This window comes from Halictus rubicundus, chromosome 16 (genome assembly GCF_050948215.1).
Source record: "Halictus rubicundus isolate RS-2024b chromosome 16, iyHalRubi1_principal, whole genome shotgun sequence".
Taxonomy (NCBI): domain Eukaryota; kingdom Metazoa; phylum Arthropoda; class Insecta; order Hymenoptera; family Halictidae; genus Halictus; species Halictus rubicundus.
In genome coordinates this window covers 10,377,805-10,398,430 of record NC_135164.1, presented here as the reverse complement: position 1 = coordinate 10,398,430, position 20,626 = coordinate 10,377,805, and the positions used below count along the sequence as shown (strand labels likewise).

The 20,626-nt window shown below is 41.6% G+C and overlaps 3 protein-coding genes across 5 annotated transcripts; 1 reads left to right on the top strand and 2 right to left on the bottom strand.

The window, feature by feature from the left end:
• Positions 1-3,448: 3,448 nt before the first annotated feature.
• Positions 3,449-6,736, bottom strand: Lost (methenyltetrahydrofolate synthase domain-containing protein lost). 2 transcript variants are annotated; one of them, XM_076802263.1, is made up of 5 exons: positions 6,573-6,736; positions 5,721-6,106; positions 5,299-5,645; positions 5,176-5,224; positions 3,449-5,100 (listed from the first exon to the last, which is right to left on the bottom strand). In XM_076802263.1, the coding sequence occupies exons 2-5, from the start codon at positions 6,057-6,059 to the stop codon at positions 4,732-4,734; spliced, it is 1,104 nt and encodes a 367-aa protein (XP_076658378.1). In that variant the 5' UTR covers positions 6,060-6,106; positions 6,573-6,736; the 3' UTR covers positions 3,449-4,731. The 2 variants fall into 2 exon arrangements, with proteins under 2 accessions (XP_076658378.1, XP_076658377.1); XM_076802262.1 differs by lacking the exon at positions 6,573-6,736 and adding an exon at positions 6,354-6,563.
• A 578-nt stretch (positions 6,737-7,314) lies between these two features.
• On the bottom strand, positions 7,315-14,682 carry LOC143362257 (NBAS subunit of NRZ tethering complex). 2 transcript variants are annotated; one of them, XM_076802258.1, is made up of 18 exons: positions 14,551-14,682; positions 14,209-14,443; positions 13,732-14,144; positions 13,272-13,655; positions 13,015-13,213; positions 12,723-12,943; positions 12,332-12,661; positions 12,055-12,260; positions 11,674-11,970; positions 11,250-11,586; positions 10,771-11,183; positions 10,393-10,692; positions 10,042-10,330; positions 9,657-9,974; positions 9,135-9,546; positions 8,151-9,058; positions 7,961-8,083; positions 7,315-7,878 (listed from the first exon to the last, which is right to left on the bottom strand). In XM_076802258.1, the coding sequence occupies exons 1-18, from the start codon at positions 14,641-14,643 to the stop codon at positions 7,603-7,605; spliced, it is 5,754 nt and encodes a 1,917-aa protein (XP_076658373.1). In that variant the 5' UTR covers positions 14,644-14,682; the 3' UTR covers positions 7,315-7,602. The 2 variants fall into 2 exon arrangements, with proteins under 2 accessions (XP_076658373.1, XP_076658374.1); XM_076802259.1 differs by having other exon boundaries at positions 12,055-12,254.
• Positions 14,683-14,967: 285 nt separating this feature from the next.
• Alien (COP9 signalosome complex subunit 2 alien) lies at positions 14,968-17,631 on the top strand. Its single transcript, XM_076802261.1, has 9 exons — positions 14,968-15,106; positions 15,443-15,637; positions 15,703-15,828; positions 15,897-16,064; positions 16,129-16,303; positions 16,615-16,753; positions 16,839-17,055; positions 17,128-17,268; positions 17,361-17,631. Exons 1-9 carry the CDS (start codon positions 15,053-15,055, stop codon positions 17,478-17,480), a joined length of 1,335 nt encoding a protein of 444 aa, XP_076658376.1. The 5' UTR covers positions 14,968-15,052; the 3' UTR covers positions 17,481-17,631.
• The last annotated feature ends 2,995 nt before the right edge of the window (positions 17,632-20,626 follow it).

The following is a 20,626-nucleotide window of genomic DNA, read 5'->3' as shown; positions in this document are numbered from 1 at the left end:
CCTCTATCCGACTCTAGAAGCAAGAAGAGGCATTCTACCTGCGAAAGCCCTACTTGAACACGTCCGACGTACCCCGATCGACAAATTCTCCGGTTCCGTGACTGTGACGGACCAATGTGATACTTGTTCTTTCACTAGGAGTAGAATAGCCGTAGAGGATCTTCTGTTTCGTTGTTCAGTGAGCGATGCGACTGTTTCCGTTACTCTGATTTTCTATACACCTCTATCGTATAATCCACAATTTATTCTAGAAACCCATCCCGGTAGACAGTTCGAAACTCTTCAGAAGTCGTGTTATCCCCGATGAGAACCAATTGGTTCAGTTACAACGAAAAGGATGAGCAGATTGTGTTTCGATTGGATCGTGTCTCAGACACGTGACGAAGATTTGAGAAACAATTGTTGCATTTTGCTAAGACTAATCGTAAGGATAAAACCGTAAAATTGTTCTTTCGGTTTGCCACGAACTTTCTAGCCGAGTTCACTCAGTCAGTCAGATCTTTCAAGCTCTCTGTACCAAATAGACGACAAACGATATCTCTATTTTACCTTCCGCCCCGTGTACGTGTGTATTTCAAGGAAATGTCTATTGTTTATTTTTATATATGGAATGGAAAACGCAATCCCCGACCAAATAGAGAGCCCTTTTCTAGAGAGCACTTCAACAGATACATATAAGCAGCTAGCCGGAGAGGAGCATCGAGTCTTTTCTTCTGGAAAAGATCCGGAAGAGGAAACCGGACGGTCCAAAGGAAACTCGGACGTCGCTGATCTGTGGATTTCGCGCACCATTCTATTATCGACAGAATCAAAATTCGGATCAACCAGAAGGCTGAGGATCTACGCGAAAATCCCAACTCAGCGACTGTCGCGAATATTTATGCAATTGTAACACACCCGGTTATCTCGAGTTCGGTACAATAAAAAGTTTAATAAAGTTCGACCAGATTTTTATACTTCTTTCTTTTTTCTGTCACTTCTGTTTCAGAGAACCGCCTCTTCCGACATCTGCTCGGCTCTTCGCATGTTTTAATGTTGACAGGTAAGTTCTAGTTGATTAAATTGAAGTATATATATTTGACGGATATTTGACGGGTCGCCTGATATCTGATATTTACGAATCGGTTAGTTGTCCAGCTGTAGGAACATCGATATCTCCTATCTCAGGCATTGCTACGATCGATTCTGCGATGATGTTCTCGACGAGTGTGACTGGTTTTCGACCGCTAGAACAACCTTGCCCTACATCTGCGCCAGAAAATCCATTATCTGAACCGATACCATGGACGAAACGTTCCATTTTTACCATTGGAAACGTCATATTGGATTCAGTTAGGACTAGACAAACCAAAACGCATATTTATATGGAAAGTGGAACCGAGTCACTTATCTGCCAAATCCATAAAACGCAGACAGGAAGAGAGAGAGAGAGAGAGAGAGAGAGAGAGAGAGAGAGAAAGCACAACTATCGTGCCACTATCGTAAGCTCGCGTAAGTACTGGAACTCGTGCTGAATAATGTAAACCCCAAATAATAGATTCTACCGCACCGGATCATCGACAACAATTTCAATTATCCAACAACCACCAGGATATAATGCAGTTTTGCGTGTAATCGTTGTAATAATAGGCGAAGCCACCCCCAACCGCGCCTGCACTTTGCAATACGGGTTTATCGGTTTCGAAATCGCGACCGAGGCAAACAGACGGATGCATCTGATAGCCGGGAATCGGCGAAATCAAAGGGTAATCGTTTATCACAAGTCACTAAAGGCCGCGCCTGTGTCGCAAGACTCTTCGTGTATAATTGATATTTACGCTATATCCTACGGGTTCGTTAACTAGGATTGGACATAAAGCCGCGCACTTGTTGGAGAAGCGGCGAATAATCGATACATACTACCGGCGCCATTTCGCAAAAAGGAAGCCGAGGATGAAACCTGCAACAACCAGCCAACGGATTGCGTACACACCACGCTAACGATACCTTTTACCCTGAATGGACACTCGACAATTTAACGTGTTCGCCCACCGCCGTCGCATACGTGCGACATCCACAATCCCATGGTTTAAATAAAACTAATCAAGTTCATTTTATGACGTTGTTACTGAAAATCATAGAACAAGCATAATATTCGTGATGTCGGTGAGTCTTCCTAAAGAGTTGCGTTTCAGGCAACGATTGAGGCAGATTTTCTACGGGAGAAGTGTATCGTACGTTTCCGTACGATTGTCCGAGTTTTCTAGAACTATTGCAAATTAATTTCTGCTCGTATACCGAACAAGGAGGAAGCTTCGCGATGAAATATTGCCGAAGAGCGACGAATCAGCACGGAGCCCTGCGAACACGAAGAAAAAACGAAGAAGACCTCCGGGAATCGATACGTCCGTGTGCGAGACACATTCGACAGAAAGCGCGAAAGTAATTGCAAAGTTGTTCGCGAATAATCTTCGAAGGGTGGCGAACCATTTTTCATCTCTCCCTTTATATATTATTTATCGAGCAGCGTCGCCGAGTCGCCGAGTCGCCGAGTCGCAAACTCGATAATAACGAACGACAGGTAATCGCGTTCATTCATTGAATTTCTCGTGCCGAACACGCCTACTTTCGAGGATATTAACTCAAAGTACTCAAGGGTGTTTCTATTGGAAAAAGAATTTTCATTTTCTTCCTGCTTCCCCGACATCCTCGTCCATGAAATTTGATCAAGATTAATGCAATTTCCCGTTCAGAGGCGACGGCGGGAATCGCTTTGCGATCGACTCACACCATACGGAACGTTGAAAGTTCTTGGTCGACCGTCGGGAAGTTTCTCATTCAACGGGGAACTTTGTTGCCTCTGCAATTCTGAAGGGTATTCAACCTTTTCGAAACTCCACGCCTAGAAAAGAAATATGTAATTGCGAAAATGATTCGTTAAGGAATAGCAGTGAAAGGAAGAAGCTGAGCAAAGGGCCGCTAGTCCACGGAAACAGATTTTCTTGAAAATATATACTTCAACGAGAAAATGGCGAATTTCCTCTGGATATAAATATCTAGGACTAATGGAACAGATATCAGACCGTGGAAATCAATTTTCTAGCAAATGAATATTGAATCGCGGAAATAATTTCTGTCTACTGGAAGCGGAGTGAGAAACTGCTTAAAGTTCGAAATGGTCCTTGTCGAATCGATGAACAAAATAAGAGTGGGAAGGGAAGACGAACCGGAGCTAATCGAAGGAATACTAACAAAAATGAATTTCCAGCTACTTTTTTTAGAAATGAAGGAAACGCCGACAGATTCACCGAGGTGAGTAATTACTTTTCTAACAGTACGAGAAATTAGATCGCGAAGCACAAAGGAGGAAGGACCAGGTTTTTGTTTCAAGGAAGAAAGTACACCATTCTATTCAGCCTTAAAAATATCCATTTATTTTTAACTTGAAAGTAAGTTTACAAAAAGAAAAAAAAAAAACAAATGAAGAATGTCTTGTATCAAAGACTCGACCAGCAGATACAGAATACTGCGGCGATAACAAAAACGGTCGTTGTAGTAATTATCTACGGACTTTAAAAACGATCGATTGTGTTTGTTAATATCACAAAAACTATTGCTTTTTATGCTAGCACATAGATTATTAATTGTATGGTGCTTTCATTAATTCCTGCCGCTCGTGGTACGTTCGTGTACAACCCGAGCGGCTCATTTATCATCCCTCGACGGTACAATGTCTCTATGTATAGTTACACTATATCAGCATGAAAATAGAATTAATTTTATATCTCTATTCACCTTCTGCGAAAATACTCTCTTCAGAAAAATAACGTACTCGATATTTGTTTATGTATGTCCCGAACTCTACCCCCTGCGAAAAGTATTTCATAAAACTAAAATTAACAATGGCTGCAGTAAAAATCATACTTGTTGCTGTCAAACCATTCCACGGATCGTTAAAGTTAATATTGAAGTCAAACAAAAAAATTATATCTACAACTACAGTTGCCCTAACAATTAACGTATTCATAAGTCCCTCTATAATAGGGGAAATTGTTACTCGATTCTTTTTGGGAGAATTTTTCTAGATTATATGTATACAGTATTTTTTATTTGTCTCTTCCAGTTGCAACTTTCCTCGGGGGGTAGCTTCCTCTAACGATTAATTAAACTATCATCATCAGTCTGTAGGGTTAGATAAGCGTTATCGAATGCCACACAGATATGCACCCAGCCCTCCGGCTTCCGGTGACCGGTCACGCGAGAAATCATTGCAATCCATTATCCCTTACTATTCCTCACGTAATCACAGTAATTATCATCGACACGATTCGAAACTATGATATTGTCATGGGCATGTTAGCCAACCACGATTGCAAACAAAATATTCGATCTCGACCAAATGAACGTAAAAAGTAAAGCTTGTTTGTCTTTTCTGGATAGACTATCGATCGATCACAAATTAAATGCCTTAACAAGTTAATTATGTACAAAATAGAGGAGGATTACTTTGCGACTCGCATCTACAGACACCTGCGTTTTACCTGCGAAGCTTTGTACACGTTAGAAAAGTTATAAACGGCTATTGATCCGTGAAAATCTGTCCAGAACCGGGAACGCTGTAAAAAAATACTTTATCACGATTTTTGCAATTACATAAACGATACGCAGAGTGATATATATATATATATAGTTTTTCAATCACCCTGCGCATTGTTAAAGATAGTTGCTCATCGAGGGAGCACTGCGGCTGTCTCAGACGGCAGACACATCGGTAACTTCGATTCTCGAGATCGGTTTCGCAGGTTCGACTATTATAAAATCGTCAGAGACTCCTTCGATTCGGAGGTCCTGTAGGTTCGCCATGATCGAGTCGACCTGCACCGGCTGCTCAGGTAAATCGGTTTTCTTCTTGAGCTTATTAAAATGAAGGTAACAGATCCCGCGGCAGCCCTGCCAGACAATTCTGTTTGGTTTGACACCACGTACCTGCAGAACGTCCTTCAAGTCGCGGATTCTCGCTCGGGAGGAGATGTTCGATAGCTTTAAAGAGAACTCGATCTGCATCCTGGTTTTCGGCCTCGTGCTCCTGTGGCGTTGCTTCGCTTCGTACTGCGGCTTCTCCTGAAAACAAATTTCACACGATCACCATACAAACAGGCTCTGTATCCTATTCAGATTCCTGATCTATACACCAACCTTCGCATCGTCGGAATCGTCCGGCTTCCAGGTCACTACTATGCCATCTCTAGAGAACAATGATTTATTTATGTGTGCACGTTGACGCAGTTAGTGCAAATGTCAGTACAAATTAAGGCATACTTTTCGTCCATCTCTTTCAGCTGTTGCAACACCTGTCTGCTCTCCAGTCTTTTTTCGCTCAGCATGTGCCACACTATACCGGTTGGTTTCTTCAATCTTGGGTTGACTATTATCGTCTGGGTCGGTGTAACAATTATATCCACAGGCACGTCGTATTCTTTGAACAATGTTGGAGGGAGGCTATCCAACACCTGACAATCGTGCACTGTTGCGATGACGGTAGTGTCCTGATTTACTGCACCCATTCTCATCATCGTGGCAAACTCTAAGTCTGCAAACCCTTTGCCTTTACCTAATCTGTAGCCTTCGCGACTGACACATACCGATCCCATTATCACAAGGTCTACCTGAAAGACGACAGAGAGAATATAAGGAATAACATCAACCGAGTGCTGGCAGAATATTGCAACTGTAATATGTACCTTTATCTTGGAGTCTACTCCCAGAGGTTCACCGGCTTCCATCAGACCATAAATTTTTGATAGACTTCTGAGTTCTTTCTTATTCATACCAGGTACTGGTTTAACATGAAGAAACAGGTGCGATCTCAATCTTGGTATTGGAACCAATATTTCCTTGTTGGCTTTCAATGCCAAAAACCTCACAGTGTCTTGAGGCTTATCTGGGTTTATCTTTATAATCTTTGCATTCTTGAACTCCTCCAGCTCTATTAACCGTGCGGCTGCTTTGTTCGCACCTTTGAAGTTTGGTGTACGGTTGTATATGCCAAGAGGAAAATTGACTAACTCGTTCTTCATCATGTAATCCCATATTTGCTGGCGAAAACTGTGCTTGGTTACCTCTGGTTCTGTAACACAGAAATAAATAACCTTCGAATTATTTACTTAGAAAATAACATTTTCAATGCAATGAATTTTTTGTTATTTATCGACAAGCTACCTGTCATTAACGGCTCTTTTTTGTTACCGACACTATGTATTACAGTTCGCTATCTATACAGTTGAAGTGAACGGCAAAAGTTTCAATAATATAAATCCCGATACATGCAATAGACGAATGCTTATACATATGTAGTATGTCGAAGTATTACTCACGTAATTGTTCTGTCATTTCTATTTAAATGGACAAAGCGATTCTTCGGCAAAAGTATGTTGGTCACAATTTATTATTAACTCGCAAAGGGCTGTTTATGACAACCCTATTTTACGAAAATAGATTTTATGTCTGTGCCTCTACTCCCTTTTACGTTTGTGGTTTACAGAGTAATCATCTCTTAGAAGAAAGTATAATAAACAAAAAATATGTATAGTTACCGCGTGGTATTTTAAATCCTTTGGCTTTATTTAAAGTAGATTAAGACGTTTCACACTTGGCCCGCAGAAGATTCAGACACAGCTGATACAGGCGCAGACACAAGCGTGAGCGTCTCAGGCACGAATGATTTCTGCTACCTTCCTCATTAGAGACTATGTAAGTTCCGGCGAGAATCATTTGCTCCGTTCAAAGCAAAATCCTCAAACTGTTCGCTAAATTTATCGACAGATGATTACAAATTTTTCCGCTAGGTAGCGCCATTTAAAACTTCTATCTCATCTGCATCGCATTCAGCGCATTTAGTGGGGAAAATAAAATCACAGACAAGGTATAAGGGTAGTCTACTCGTATACCTCGTAAGTGGTATATTTACTGTATTGTAAATCTTTTGCATTTCTAATTGATTTTTTGTATTTTGTTACGGTTGCGACAGTATTTATATTGTTTCAAGCGGAATTGAAATTGGTCCCTTTTCGTTGTCAGAATTCGATGTTGCGGTAAAAGCGCGAAAAAGTACAGTATCTAAAATGAAAATAATTAATCGTGTTTTGTTTTGATTCTTAGGAGAGTTGAATCGTCAAGAATCGAAGATTCTCTGGGATAAATGAAGACATCGAGTCGATGGGTGCGTAAGCCACAGAAGATTCAAAATTTCGAAGGTTCAAACATGGAGGCGCAGACAGTCTCGAAGAGGGGGGAGTAGCAAGCTGTCACAAATTACAGGTATTTTCCAGATAGATATAATTCTAATGTATATATCACATTTATATTTACAAAGTACGTAGCGTAACAAATATTTTAAATATATACAAATTGGATTTAGTGTATCGTAAGTCGTAATAAGATATACACGCGAATTAAAAGTTTTGTGCCGATATTGCATCCGCCGAAATCGGTTGCATCTTTCGATTTTCAGAAACGCTTCTCGTATTCGGTAAATAATACCACACTAAAGTATAGGGTATTTACATTATTTTCCAATTTGAAATCGCATCATTCGCCAAAACAAATAATGAAAAAAATAAGTAATTATTTCTTCATCAGAAGTTCGAAACAAGTATCGAATGTGCACATAGACGGCGGTATATCTTCCATTAATCTAATTATGCATAAAGCGTGCGATATATGTTTCTTCTCCTTCAATTCCTGTACAAGTAATTCCGCGTTTTCCCTTGTATTCGTCAATGATTGATTAATAAGAACATGTTCAATAATTCGTCCATATACTTCGTGATTTGGATCGAAAGATGCAGTTAAATTTTTCAAAAATAATGCCTCTAATATGGGCGCCGACAATGTTATTGCCTAAAAAACAAAATTGAAGATGAATAACTACGTCTAGTATTACAATAATACTTACAAAACTTCAAACATAATATAAACACACTTTATGCCTTTCTTTGAGGATATTCACAGCCTGTTCGTGAAGCTCCGGATCATCCGTGTTTAGTCTGATATAAACTGCATGATCTAGAGGAAGTTCGTCCTTGTTCAGGAACTCTTTAAGCGTCTAAAAGTATTATTAACATGTAATTACTTTGCCGCTAACTGGCAGGAAATGATTTATTAGAACTTACGTCTAACGAAGGTAAGGCTGCCATTAAGTCTTTGTAATCTTGGAAAATTTGTTTATACTTCCGTTTGTCCGTCTCTGTGTCGTAGACACTAATCAGTTTCATCATTTTGTAAATGGGATGTTTGTCAACAGCGATGTATTCAGGATTGCTAAATTTCGGCCATTTTAACACTATATCCTTCATCTCGCAAAAGTGATCCCTACTTTGTATTTTGTCGCACACGCTCTGAAACGCTTCGAAACGTTCCTCTTCTGTAGCACAATCGCCAATTTCTTTCATCAGTGAAATATCATTATCTGTACACGGTTTTTGCTTTGGAATGTTCTGCTTGTTTCCCGCAGTTTCTGCTACATCCTCGTCTGAAAACTTTCCCCAATCGTCTGTCCATTCCATATCATCCTTGTCCTCAGAGTAGTTCTTGTTGACTTCGCCATCAAGTTGAGAAATAGAGTTTTCCGTCGAGTTATTTTGCTGCTTAAATTCTTCACGCATAGTTCCCTCAATGAGATCATTGTTATGCTCCACCTTCACCTCACTGTTCGTCCTATGATCCTTCTTCTCGATTATCTGATTCGAGTCAAAAAACTCTTGATCATTCAAGAAATGTGTTTGCCAATACTTGAAGCTCTCGTGCATCTCAGATTCCTTGCACTTACGCATCGCATCGATCATCTTCCGTATCAGGCTCAATGGATTAAACAAATATAAATTCTCTGTATTCTTGTGTAATTTCTTATACAACTCCAAGGAGTAATAATACATTGCAGTTTGAACGTGCAGCTCTGTTTGCGGTAGCTCGACTAGGACATTCTGCGTCTCCTTCGCACAATCTCTTTGTACACTAAATAAATAAGACATTCCAAGAAGCCAATCTTCCCGCAATGTGTGCTTCGCACACTCCAAAAACACTGAAACAAGGAGAATCACAGTTCTTTAAATATTTCATCCACGTTCATTGTACTCAACGTATCGGGAAATACATACAATGATTAATGTCGCTCACTTCCAAGCCATAGCAAGAGGACTCGCTTAACATTGCTATCCTCAGGAAAGCTCGGCAGCATTTCAACTTCGCATTTTGTATATCCGGCATCGAGTAGTTTACATACTTGGTATCCAAACTACTGAGTCTACATCTTTCGTGTAAACTCTCGTAAAAACATGGAAGACTTTGGATATCGTCATGGTCCTCGTGACTCTTCTGATCATTGTACTCCGCGTCATTGTCCTGGCCGCTCTCGAAGCCGAGCTTCAATCTGGACTTCCAGAAACTCGTATCGCTTATGTTTCTTATTAAACTAAACGTCGAAGTTTTCATAATGTTCGCGGAAGTTTTGACCATTTCTGTGGAGGCTTCCAGCACCTTCGGAACGAAATCTTTCGTTTCCACTTGAGGCTGCAAATTTAAGGCTATGTGAGATACATTAAAATTTCTCCGTGCAGGGTGTCCTGTTCGAGACTTTACACCCTGTATTCGTATTACGCTTTTTGTACTGCATTTCTTACGGTGGTCATGGCGTCTATGAACTCTTCTTCGCTATCAGCATCGTCGGGATCGTCGGGGTCGTCGGGTTCACACGGTGGTATCCACAACTCCAACTCCTTATGCAACATTTGTATCTCTATTAAATGTATCTGATCCAGCGCTTTACTCAGTATTTCATTAGGCCCCTTGTTTATCACAAACCATAGACATTTTTGTCTAGTCTTCAAGTCATTGTAGTCATCACAGTATCCTAAATCTAAGACGACCGTCCACGCAGGAATGTAATTGTTCTGTATCAGTTGCTGGCACGTGGCAGCACAGACACTAAAGTCTTTTATCTGTGAAGTTTCGTCGCGTTGGAACAATGTGCTTTACAATACGTAATTCTAAACAATAAGTACGTACCTCCAGTGCTTTCTTCGCGATCAATTCCAAAACCTTTCCCTCCCTCGCTCTGCTGTTATTCATCTCAATCCGCAGATAAGTCGCCAGAGTCAACAGTCTCTGACGACTCTTGTGAGCATCCTCGCGTCTATTCAAGCAATCCTCTATCAACTTCAATCTATCTTGCATCAAGCGGACTTGAAGCGGTAGTATACTGATGTTGAACTCGTTTAAAATCTGAAGGGAGTTAATGAGATCGTATTCCTCCTTGATCTGTGGATTATCGTCCGCAATCAGATGGAGGCAAGCCCTGAAACGATAATTATTTGTCAGTTAAGAGGAAAGGTGGTCGCCAGGAATACAAGTAGCCACCTAGCAAGCTCCATGTTTGCATCGGTCAGAGAATTCGAGCTGTTGAAATACTCTCTGCTGGCCTCGAGGATCAAGTTCACAGCCTTCTCGTAGGAGACCTTCAGCAGAGATTGCTCGTTCTTCTTGGTCTCGATCAGAGCCGCGCAACTCTGTATGTTGGACTTAGCACCTGACACCAGTCGCGCCGATACACATATCTCGAAACATATTTCTATGTCGACGCAGGCGAAGATCATACCGTGAATCTCCAGCATGTCGTTCAGCAATTGCGCCCACTGTTTTTCATCGGGAGGCGCGATCCTTCGAACAAATATAAATTATAATGTTACTGGGCGCGAAAGGGACTTTTTTATATTATGGAGAGCATCGTTCCCTTACGTTCTGTTCAAGCTTCTCGCCATTTGAACCAGCAATAGTTTCGCAGACTCGGGATCAGTCTTATTCTTTCTAAGCGCATTCAGCGTGGTCGTGAGCCCGTATTTATTCAAGATCTTCGTACACTCGAGTTCCCTGTCCAGTTCCTCGAGAAGCGAACTTATTCCACCGCTTCTCTTGCCGTCCCTGTCTTTCGAAATCGAGTCCACGATGCAGATCGCTTTCTCGTACATATTTGCATCGTTGCAGGCATAGATACAATCCAATGCCAAAGTGCCAATGTTCTCTATCATTTGCAAAATCTCACTATCTTGAGAGACTTTCAAATACTCGAACAGTTTCACTGCTAATCTTAGATCCTCTTTGCTGATGCATATCAGATAATCACTGAACAAATGTCTCTGCAATTCTCCATCCTGAAAAAGAAATAATTCAATAACGATTTACATCTCTAATCCCGAGTTCTTAATGTCGATACCTACCAAGTATTGGTGTCTTCGTTTTATAAATGGTAGCACGAAATTTTTCAAATCATCGACAAAGCTTTTCTCAGTGGTCATGCTCATCAACAATTTGATTTTTTCTAGATTAGACAATTTCTGTAGCTCGTCCAACGACAGATCTTCTATGTAAACTTTGTAAATTAGGTCGTCCAATGTTTCTAGGTCTAACAATAAATTCTCCAAGCTGTTAATGTTATGCGATTTCGCGATTTTAATTAATTGCAAAGCATTGTCGACTATGTAACTGTTCCTCTCGATCTGATAGGCTCTCGACTCGTACCATTTTTGCAACAATTCCGGGCTGAGCAAGGTATCCCTTAAATAAAAATGTTACACGTGTAAAAAAATAGCTGACACTTAAGATTTAAGAAAAAAAAAAAAAAAAAAAAATGAGTTAATTTACCTGTAAATAGACAAGGAAGGATCAGACTCGTAGAGTAGCTCTGACTTATCGTCATTTTCAAAATTAACCACTTCGTTGAACTCGGTCTTCTCGGACCAATCCTTTTGCCTTAATTCTCGCTGGTCGAGCAAGAACAATTGGCAATCGGTGTCGCATTTCGGCAGGAGCTTCTTGTACTTCAATGGGTTCAACGTTTCCGGGAAGAAGCTGATAATTGCCAGCCAATGGGGCAACAAACTCTCCCCGTAATAGGTGAACATGATCTCGACTCCTCGGCAATCACCATCTTTCGCGAATCTGCGCTTGACGAAGTAATATCAGAATAGACGTATAAAGTCTCCCACCGTGTACTCTAAATAATCTGCATCATTTCGTTGGTACCTAATCGCATTCTCGAGCGCCGAAAGCTGGCGAAATTCCTCGTAGAAGTTCTTATCATAATTTAATGAGGGTCCCAATATAATCTCGTAGGTGAGCAGCTTGTCCAAATGGTCCAGCAGTTTTCTTCTGTACTTGATTAAATCTATCTGAGCATCGGACAAGTGATTCGGGTCGATCTTATCCAACAATTCATTTGCTTTCTGTATCTGAACGTTTGTAAATGTTGACCAGAGTGAATAATTTAGTCTCTATACACCTTGCCAAATTTATGGCTTACCTGTCGTAAACTTTCGCTAACTTCATCCAGATCAGTCCATTCTTCGTCCGCATTGTCCGTTACGAATTTCCCATTGTCGCAGGTACCTATTGCCACGAGAGTCTCTAAATTGGCACCTTTCAGCCCGAAATTCAATAATTCTCTCGCTGCCTCGATAGTGTCGGGAACTCTTGTTACACACTCGTGCAGGACCCAAGATCTTTTCGTGACTTTGCTCAAATGTTCCTGGATAGCGTTCAAAGACAATTTCGATTTTCGCCATTGCGTCTGATAAACCAGATCGGTGTCCAGATTGTACGTGTTAGCCAATGTCAAAGCTTCTTCGTACTCCTGCAAGAAATTACAAAATGTTCTACCCTCTGTTCAAAAGCGTTCCTACAAGAACTCATACTTCTATATCGATTTTTCTTGAGTACAGTTCTTCGGGTGTTGTACTCTTCAGACCAAGGATCCTGTATGTTCTGAACAGTACTTTGGACTTCTTTCTCTTGGGCTGAAATCTTTCGATGTCCGTTATGGAGTACAACGTACTCTGCATTAAATTTGTTGTGTAATTCAGTATACTGACTGGCTCCAACTCGTCGTCTTCCTCCTCGCTCTCCGATGATACTTCTAACGAAATGAACACATATCTTATCGGACATGTAAAAATTATTCATTCGTTTATCAACCTGATACTTGACCTTCGACACTGGACTCTCTATTCCGTTTTTTGCTGGTTAAAAATGTCTCACAGTCTAGACACAAGAAGCCACGATCCGAACCTAGTTCGCATATTTGTGGCTGGCCAGCTAGAAACTCTGGGCTCATTCCTAAAAGATTCTTCAAGTTTTTGGTAGCGCATACGGAGGTGGATCCGGCGTACCTTGCAATTATAATCGCCTGGAAAAATATAATTAATGTATGATACATGACTAAGATATAAGAGGAAGAGTATTACCTGCTCGGACCACCAACCAATGTCCAATGGATGGAACTCTGTAAAACCTGGTGGAAATTTCTTTAATTTCGCAGGACCCAGTGGATTAGGTATATTAAAATCTGGCTGGTCAGACAATTTCCATTTTTTCTGTAACACTAAATTTGGCAATCCCCACAGGGATATAGAACCGTCTGTGTGCAAGCATGTCAAGAATTGGCTGTTTGGGGAAATTTTTATTTTGAATATAATTGACTCTGGTTGCAGACTTAGAGATGGAATAATGTTCCATATATAGAATCTTGACTTGTTTGTCGAGTCATTGTCAAAAGCAAATGACAATTTACAGTACGGGTAATCGTTTAAGGGTCTCCAGGATGTTAAGCCACTTTCCGAAGCAGTCGACTGTAATGTAATACATAATATGAAATGTTGTTCTCTCCAATTTAGTATACACAATTAATAAATTTATTACTGTTACTTTTTGAGTTATTGTATTGCCTGCAACATAGAACAGGCTATGTTTTTGATCATAGGCAACCGCATTAACACCGTTCTTATAAAAATTGCCAAAAGAAAATTCATAGTTTGCTTCGTATCCATTGTTTAATGACACATGATAGGACTTGAGTAGGCCACTATAGGTAATCAACATGAACTCGTAGGCCCATTTTTCAGAGGTTGTTCTCGGTTTAAGAAATATCATTGAAACTATTGCATCGCCAGCTTCTAAGATCTGAGGATTTTGGGAAACAGTTTTTGGACTTATGTTAAAGATATTATTTCCCAAGGCATTATAAAAGGACGTGTAACCGTTACTAGATGCTAATACTAAAAGTGTTCCATCCGGACTCCAGGATAATTTACGCCATTGAGGGAAAGCGTCTTTTGGAACTGTACAAAAACATTATAAATGATTGTAGTATCGTACGCTATTTTCTATATACTTATTACTCACCAGAAGCTTTCCCAACCACTGACGAATACTCATCCTTTGCTTTCCGAATTTCTATGACATTCTCTTGGAGAACTGCAAGCAGTCTGCCAGAATCGCTGATGGCGAACTTCCATGGTAAAGTGAGATTATTTTGCTGAGATATGCTTTCTGGCAAGCTGTACCTGTTATTCAGATATCTTAATGCATTTTTAATCGTTCCGGTTGTCGGTAATATTATAGCGTCGTTTTTGCATTTCTAGAACCAACAATATTGTATATAAAAATGTCACAGCACAGTTAAATGATAACAGTTTGACAGAATATATTTTTTTTTTTGTTATGGAGAAAATAATGAAAACTTACAATCAATTCTGGTTCCTGTTTTCGAACGAAGTACTCCAGCAATTCGTAAAGTATCGGCTCGTTCTCGTTTGATTCCTCGTTGTAATTAACCATTTTGAAACCAGGAACATAACCTAGCGAACCGACGAAAACATAGAGCAGAAAGTAAAGTCAGTTGAGCTTGACGAATCAGCAGGCCAACGTCATGACTGTTTCCCTTTGATTTACACTCACTATAAGAGGGTTCAAGTATAATTGACTTGGTCGTTCTCATCTAGGTAAGCTTAAAATAGTAATTGTTCAGAGATTATAGGCATTTCGGAGGAAGTAATTTCGATAAACAGTACCATATTGACGAGATATCCTCGCAGCGATGTAAGCTGCATACAGCACTGCTGCACATGCATAGGGTTAGTGCACGCATGTGAATTTCAAAATACAAACTGGTCCGAGCTTGCGGTTGTCAACAGGGTAGCGTGAATTTTTTATTTCCAATATTCGAAGCCTTTAAGTATTCCGGAAAATGTCAGACGGCGAGGATGATTTTATGTGCGAAGAAGAGGAAGATTATGGTCTCGTGAGTATTCGTTTGTCTACAGTGGAAACGCTGTTGGACACGTTTGTAAACGTTCCGGTCGAGTTATAGGTTAGAATTTTCGTTTTGACATGTATGAAATTTCAAAATAATTTCAAAGTGATTTACCGATCGCTGAACAATCAACGATTATGCTCACGGCAAGTTTTTCCCGAAGAAATTCAGATATAATACGATTAAATAGCGTTCGCATTGTATTTAGGTTATATCGAAGACTAGAGACACCAGCCCTTATTTTTCCTTTGATTTATCCTTTTATTAGGTTACTTTAAGTCAGGAAAAATGCGATATGATATGGCTTTTCAATACCAATTTTAGGAATATTCTGAAGACTCAAATTCAGAGCCAGACGTTGACTTAGAGAATCAATATTACAATAGCAAAGCATTGAAGGAAGATGATCCAAAGGCAGCACTACAAAGTTTTCAAAAGGTTTTGGACTTGGAGGGTGGTGAGAAGGGAGAATGGGGCTTCAAGGCTTTAAAGCAGATGATAAAAATTAATTTTAAATTGGTGGGTTATCTGAATTAGTACTGCGTAGAAACATATTCGTTTATTACAATGTTTTGCTCTCATAGGCTAATTACAAGGAAATGATGTCGAGGTACAAACAGCTGTTGACATACATTAAAAGTGCAGTTACGAGAAACCATTCAGAAAAATCTATAAACTCCATATTGGATTATATTAGCACCTCGAAGAATGTGAGTGGCTCACTGTACAGAATGTTGGTCTTCCAAAATGGTTACCTTTCTTTGTTCAACGTTTCCAGATGGAACTATTGCAAGATTTCTATGAGACCACCTTAGACGCATTGAAAGATGCCAAGAACGATAGGTTATGGTTCAAAACTAACACAAAACTGGGCAAACTATATTTCGATCGATCGGATTTTAATAAACTAGCTAAAATATTGAAACAGCTTCATCAGAGTTGTCAGGTTGGTGTTGTCAGATCATGGTTACTTTAGCAAAGTAAGACTGAATCAGCTTGTCCTTTGTTAGACCGACGACGGGGAGGATGATTTGAAAAAGGGAACACAGTTGTTAGAGATTTATGCTCTAGAGATACAAATGTACACGGCACAAAAGAACAATAAGAAGCTAAAGACATTGTACGAACAGAGCTTGCACATTAAGAGCGCGATACCGCATCCGCTGATAATGGGAGTGATCAGAGGTATGACGATAGAAAAATTAATCCTCGAGTGGACCTATTATCTTCCGGCATTTATAATATTGCAAAGGAAAATTGATTTTCGTTTATCATTTTGGGCGAGAATTAACGTTAAATAAATGAACGCTTTGTCTACCAGAACGTTCCCGAGATGATTGTTAATTTACGAATGAAATTTCTATCGCAAGATATTGATTTGATTGGTAAAGCATTCAAGAAGATGTTGCAGATTTAAAGTTTACTTTGATAGTCCACTCGAGGATTAAGGATATCGGGGCTCGGGTGAAGGTAAAATTGCACTTTGTTTCTCGAAGAATGCGGTGGGAAAATGCACTTGAGGGAAGGTGAATTCGAGAGAGCGCACACGGACTTCTTCGAAGCTTTTAAGAATTACGATGAGTCTGGTTCACCGAGACGTACAACGTGTCTAAAGTACCTAGTTTTAGCGAATATGTAAGTAGTCGTAATAAGAGCAGAGAAATCAGAGTACGTACTCCGTCTAACACGATTCTCATCGGGTCATTGTGCTCGGCAACAGGCTGATGAAGTCTGGGATCAATCCGTTCGACTCTCAGGAGGCGAAACCATACAAAAACGATCCAGAGATTTTGGCGATGACGAACTTAGTGGTCAGTTATCAGAATAATGATATCAACCAGTTCGAACTAATTCTAAAGCAGAATAGAAATAACATAATGGACGATCCTTTTATAAGAGAGCACATCGAAGATCTGCTGCGCAATATACGCACTCAGGTACGTATACCCGGTGTGCGAAATCATCGTCAGAGCAGCACAACAGGCCTAATCCGCTCGATCGTGTTCTAGGTCCTGATTAAGCTAATAAAACCTTATACTAGAATTTATATACCTTTTATAAGCAAAGAATTGAATATCGATGTGTCGGACGTTGAGAGCCTTTTAGTTTGTTGTATTTTGGATAATACGATCCGCGGCCGAATCGATCAGGTAAATGCAGCATTAAATAGATAATGCATGGACATATGTGTCTCTGTGAGTATGATCTGAAACCGATGGTTTGTCTGCAACATTATCAACAGGTGAACCAAGTTCTCGAGTTGGATAAGAAATCGGTATGCGCTGCGCGTTACAATGCCCTCGACAAATGGACGAGTCAGTTGCACTCGTTGCACTTAGCTATCGTGAATAAAATGGCATAAGGAAGCGTGGGTGAGTGCGGTACCGGACAAAACAAACGAAACTCGAGCTCTAGACACTACTCTGTATAGAATATCATGAATGCCTGTCTCCAAACCATATGAAGAAATAAATTCTATTGTGATATATTAAAGTCGTAAGGTGTTAATACTACCTCTTGTCGGGTCAATCTCAATCTTCGCCCTTTCTTTTACCGTTCTTTCATTTTCTCGTCTATACTATCATTCAATTTCTTCGAACGGGACACTTTAGTATATGATTATACTCTAGAATTGTTTCAAAGGATGCAATAATAAGTTTAATACATAAAATTAACGCAAGTTGTGTTGTTTCTTATCCCATTATGCATAAACGTTCGTAGTTCGTTTATGTCGCATTTTAGGATGCACGTGGCGCGTCAAAACGAACTATCATGTTGGTGTTATAACTCGAATGGCAAACTCCGACGGCGTTCAATTAACAAAGCCCCATTCATCCGGCCTGATTTCCACGGAAGTTCGATACAGTAACAGCCCCTGTGTGCTCGAACGGAAGGGATGACGAACGTGTGTCGTCTCGGTGGAGATGGCGGAGTCTGGGGCTGGTTTTAGCTCCGTTTCAAGCATTGTTATTCAGTCTACGTTCGCGCCTATGTAAATGTTGGTTAACCCCAGAACCCGGCTGGGCGGCAGGGTCCCCAGGCTCGTCCTACATCCTCGCCGCACCGGGATAGTATAATCCTCTCGTTCTCGAACCGGTTCATCCTCATCCTCGCCACGTTTAAGGTGGCAGCTTGCGAACCTATACCTATATACCAGCACGGCGAATCAATTTCGAAAGTAAAACCGAGCGTCGACCATTCCACCCTTCCCATCTTCGACTTTTCATTTTCAACATTTTTCTTTCGCATTTTTTTCATCTCCGCAGTCTAATAAGGAAAAGGTGATTTTTCATTTAGTCGATTAGAAACAACACTGCCAGGTAATTAGAGCATGTAGCGACGTTGCCCGGGGGCCAGAAAATTGGATGGTGGTCGAAGGGTAAGCTTCCATGGGGAAAATCGAAAGCTTTTCGAGGAAGCAGGGGAAGGAAGATAAGGAGGACTACAAGGAATTGCCGTGGAAGGGCCTCGCTCGTCGTAGTCGCGAAATTGTCGAGGCTCTTTGCTGGGTTTCCGTGTATTTTGACATTAAGGCTGCGCTCGTCGCGGTTTCGACTGCTGGCGGCGTGATTAGCGGGCACGCGGCGGGTACACGCGTGGAACTACGTCGACGATAACGACTACGACGACGGCGCAACCCGAGCGTTAATTGGCTGCGCTTGCAATCAAAGCAGAGCTCGAAATACCTGCCGGTATTCACGCGGTTTCTCCGTAGTCTTTGGAATGAAATTTTCCTCGAAATTTCACGGCTGCGGCGCGGTGGTGGGATGGCAGAATAGAGTGGGCCCCGGAGCGGCGCACAGTGGTCTGGAAACCAGTTTTTTCTGGCCAAAATTGAACCTTTAAAGTTGCATATTCTGAACAAATTTTTCTATACTCGATATTGTATTCTCGGGATAGTTCGTTATATATCGTTGACGCCGTAATGCTTTTTGTCGAGCAGCGGTCCCTCGATACGGACGAAAATAAAACGGGGGAGTAATTGAAGCTATCAGCCCTACTCTACCGCGGAGCTGGAACGACGCGCGACGACTCGTTTCAACGAAATGTCGCGCCGCGCCGCTTCGGACCGAGTCATCGCAAAAATCAAAGATCCGGCTAAACATTAATGAACCGGCGCGGCGGCCGTCCTTGTCTCTTTTCCTCTGTCCACCGCTTTTTACCCTCTAATCCGAGCGTCGCGTCCGCTGCAGCTGCAGGTGCATGTTACACAGCACACGGGGCCGTAGTTGGTTGCAGTCGCGGGTAAATTCCATCCTTTGAGGAGAGTTAATTTAAGTGAAAACTCCATTTTCAGCGTCGCTACCGTTCTTGGCGGCTCTTCGGCTCTACACAGGAGAAGTAGAATCCTTTGGGTTCTACTAGGTCGTCCCATAAGTTGCCCCTTATCGCTATGTTTCTATCTCGCCAATTTAAAATATGCATTCAAGGCAATTCGATAGAATTATCGAGGGTTCTTTAGCAGGACCGTATATCGTGGGCTTTTCTCGCTCCCGAGACATTTTTATATTCGATGCACTCGCAAGATTCCCAATAAGTCCTGCAATTTTGTGGAGGGCGCTGTAGAGTGTTTTACAGGTTCCACAATTTCTTTGGAAGTACTGTACCAAGATGTTCGAGACGTTTCTTGACCTGGACGTCCCGGTAGACTGTTCTGCTTCATTCTGCCGGTAGAAAATTACATCGAGAATCGATTCGTCTCTAGAACTCGGTTGAACGAGCGGTCAGCTTCAAATTAAAGTTCGAGCTGGCTGTGACCGACGAAGGAGCCGAGAATCGTTTGCTCCGTTCCAAAGGTTTCTTCTACCAATGGTTAAAACGAGGTATTAAGGACGCGTGGTCGAGAAAACCATAAAACACCTGTCGCCGGACACGAGCGGTCTCGTTTGCGCAAACTTTTACGGAGCAAAACCTAGGGGAAAAATTTTGAAACAACGATCGGTGATCGCGGGGGAGCATGACAGTGGCGAAAAGGACGCGGGACGAAGAACTCTCTCGTACACCTTTCGTGGATCGAGAGACTTGCTCGAGGAATATTTTTTTTCAGGGTGGCGCGGCGCGGCGCGGCGGCTACCCGAAGAAACAAACCGGTCGCTCGCAAGAACTCTCGGCCGCGACAACTCGCTCGGGGCCATATATCACCGCGAACAAGGAATATAAGGTTTTTCGGCGTGGCGCGCGGCGTCACGACGCTGGGCGCCGGCCGAGCGTATAATCTCTCAAGTATTGTTCGCGTCTCCCGTCGATTTATCCCGGCCGCTAAGGTGGGAAAAGCTGGGAGAAACTGGGGGCCGCTGGGCCGACGATTGCTGCGAAACGGAAACAGCGCGCACACCATGCCCGGGGAAACACATCTGCCAGTTTTTAGCGGCTTCACCATATATCATAAGTGCGAGTGAAACGTTCGGGACCGAGACAGGACCACCGGCTGGACCATCCATCTTGTACGGCTTAACTCGCGCGGATGTGCCGCGCTGCACGCTCGCACACGCCTCGGATACGCTTCGT

Excerpts from the sequence above, each read along its gene's own strand:
- LOC143362257 (XM_076802258.1), bottom strand. The coding sequence starts at position 14,643 with ATGGTTAATTACAACGAGGAATCAAACGAGAACGAGCCGATACTTTAC. Across the intron at positions 11,184-11,249 it reads AACGAAGACACCAATACTTG|GATGGAGAATTGCAGAGACA; the intron begins GTAGGTATCGAC and ends TTTCTTTTTCAG. Across the intron at positions 10,693-10,770 it reads GCGAGAAGCTTGAACAGAAC|GATCGCGCCTCCCGATGAAA; the intron begins GTAAGGGAACGA and ends ATTTGTTCGAAG.
- Lost (XM_076802262.1), bottom strand. Across the intron at positions 5,225-5,298 it reads CTGAAAGAGATGGACGAAAA|AGATGGCATAGTAGTGACCT; the intron begins GTATGCCTTAAT and ends ATTGTTCTCTAG. Across the intron at positions 5,101-5,175 it reads ACGATTCCGACGATGCGAAG|GAGAAGCCGCAGTACGAAGC; the intron begins GTTGGTGTATAG and ends ATTTGTTTTCAG.
- Alien (XM_076802261.1), top strand. The coding sequence starts at position 15,053 with ATGTCAGACGGCGAGGATGATTTTATGTGCGAAGAAGAGGAAGATTAT. Across the intron at positions 15,638-15,702 it reads TAAAAATTAATTTTAAATTG|GCTAATTACAAGGAAATGAT; the intron begins GTGGGTTATCTG and ends TTGCTCTCATAG. Across the intron at positions 16,754-16,838 it reads TACCTAGTTTTAGCGAATAT|GCTGATGAAGTCTGGGATCA; the intron begins GTAAGTAGTCGT and ends GCTCGGCAACAG.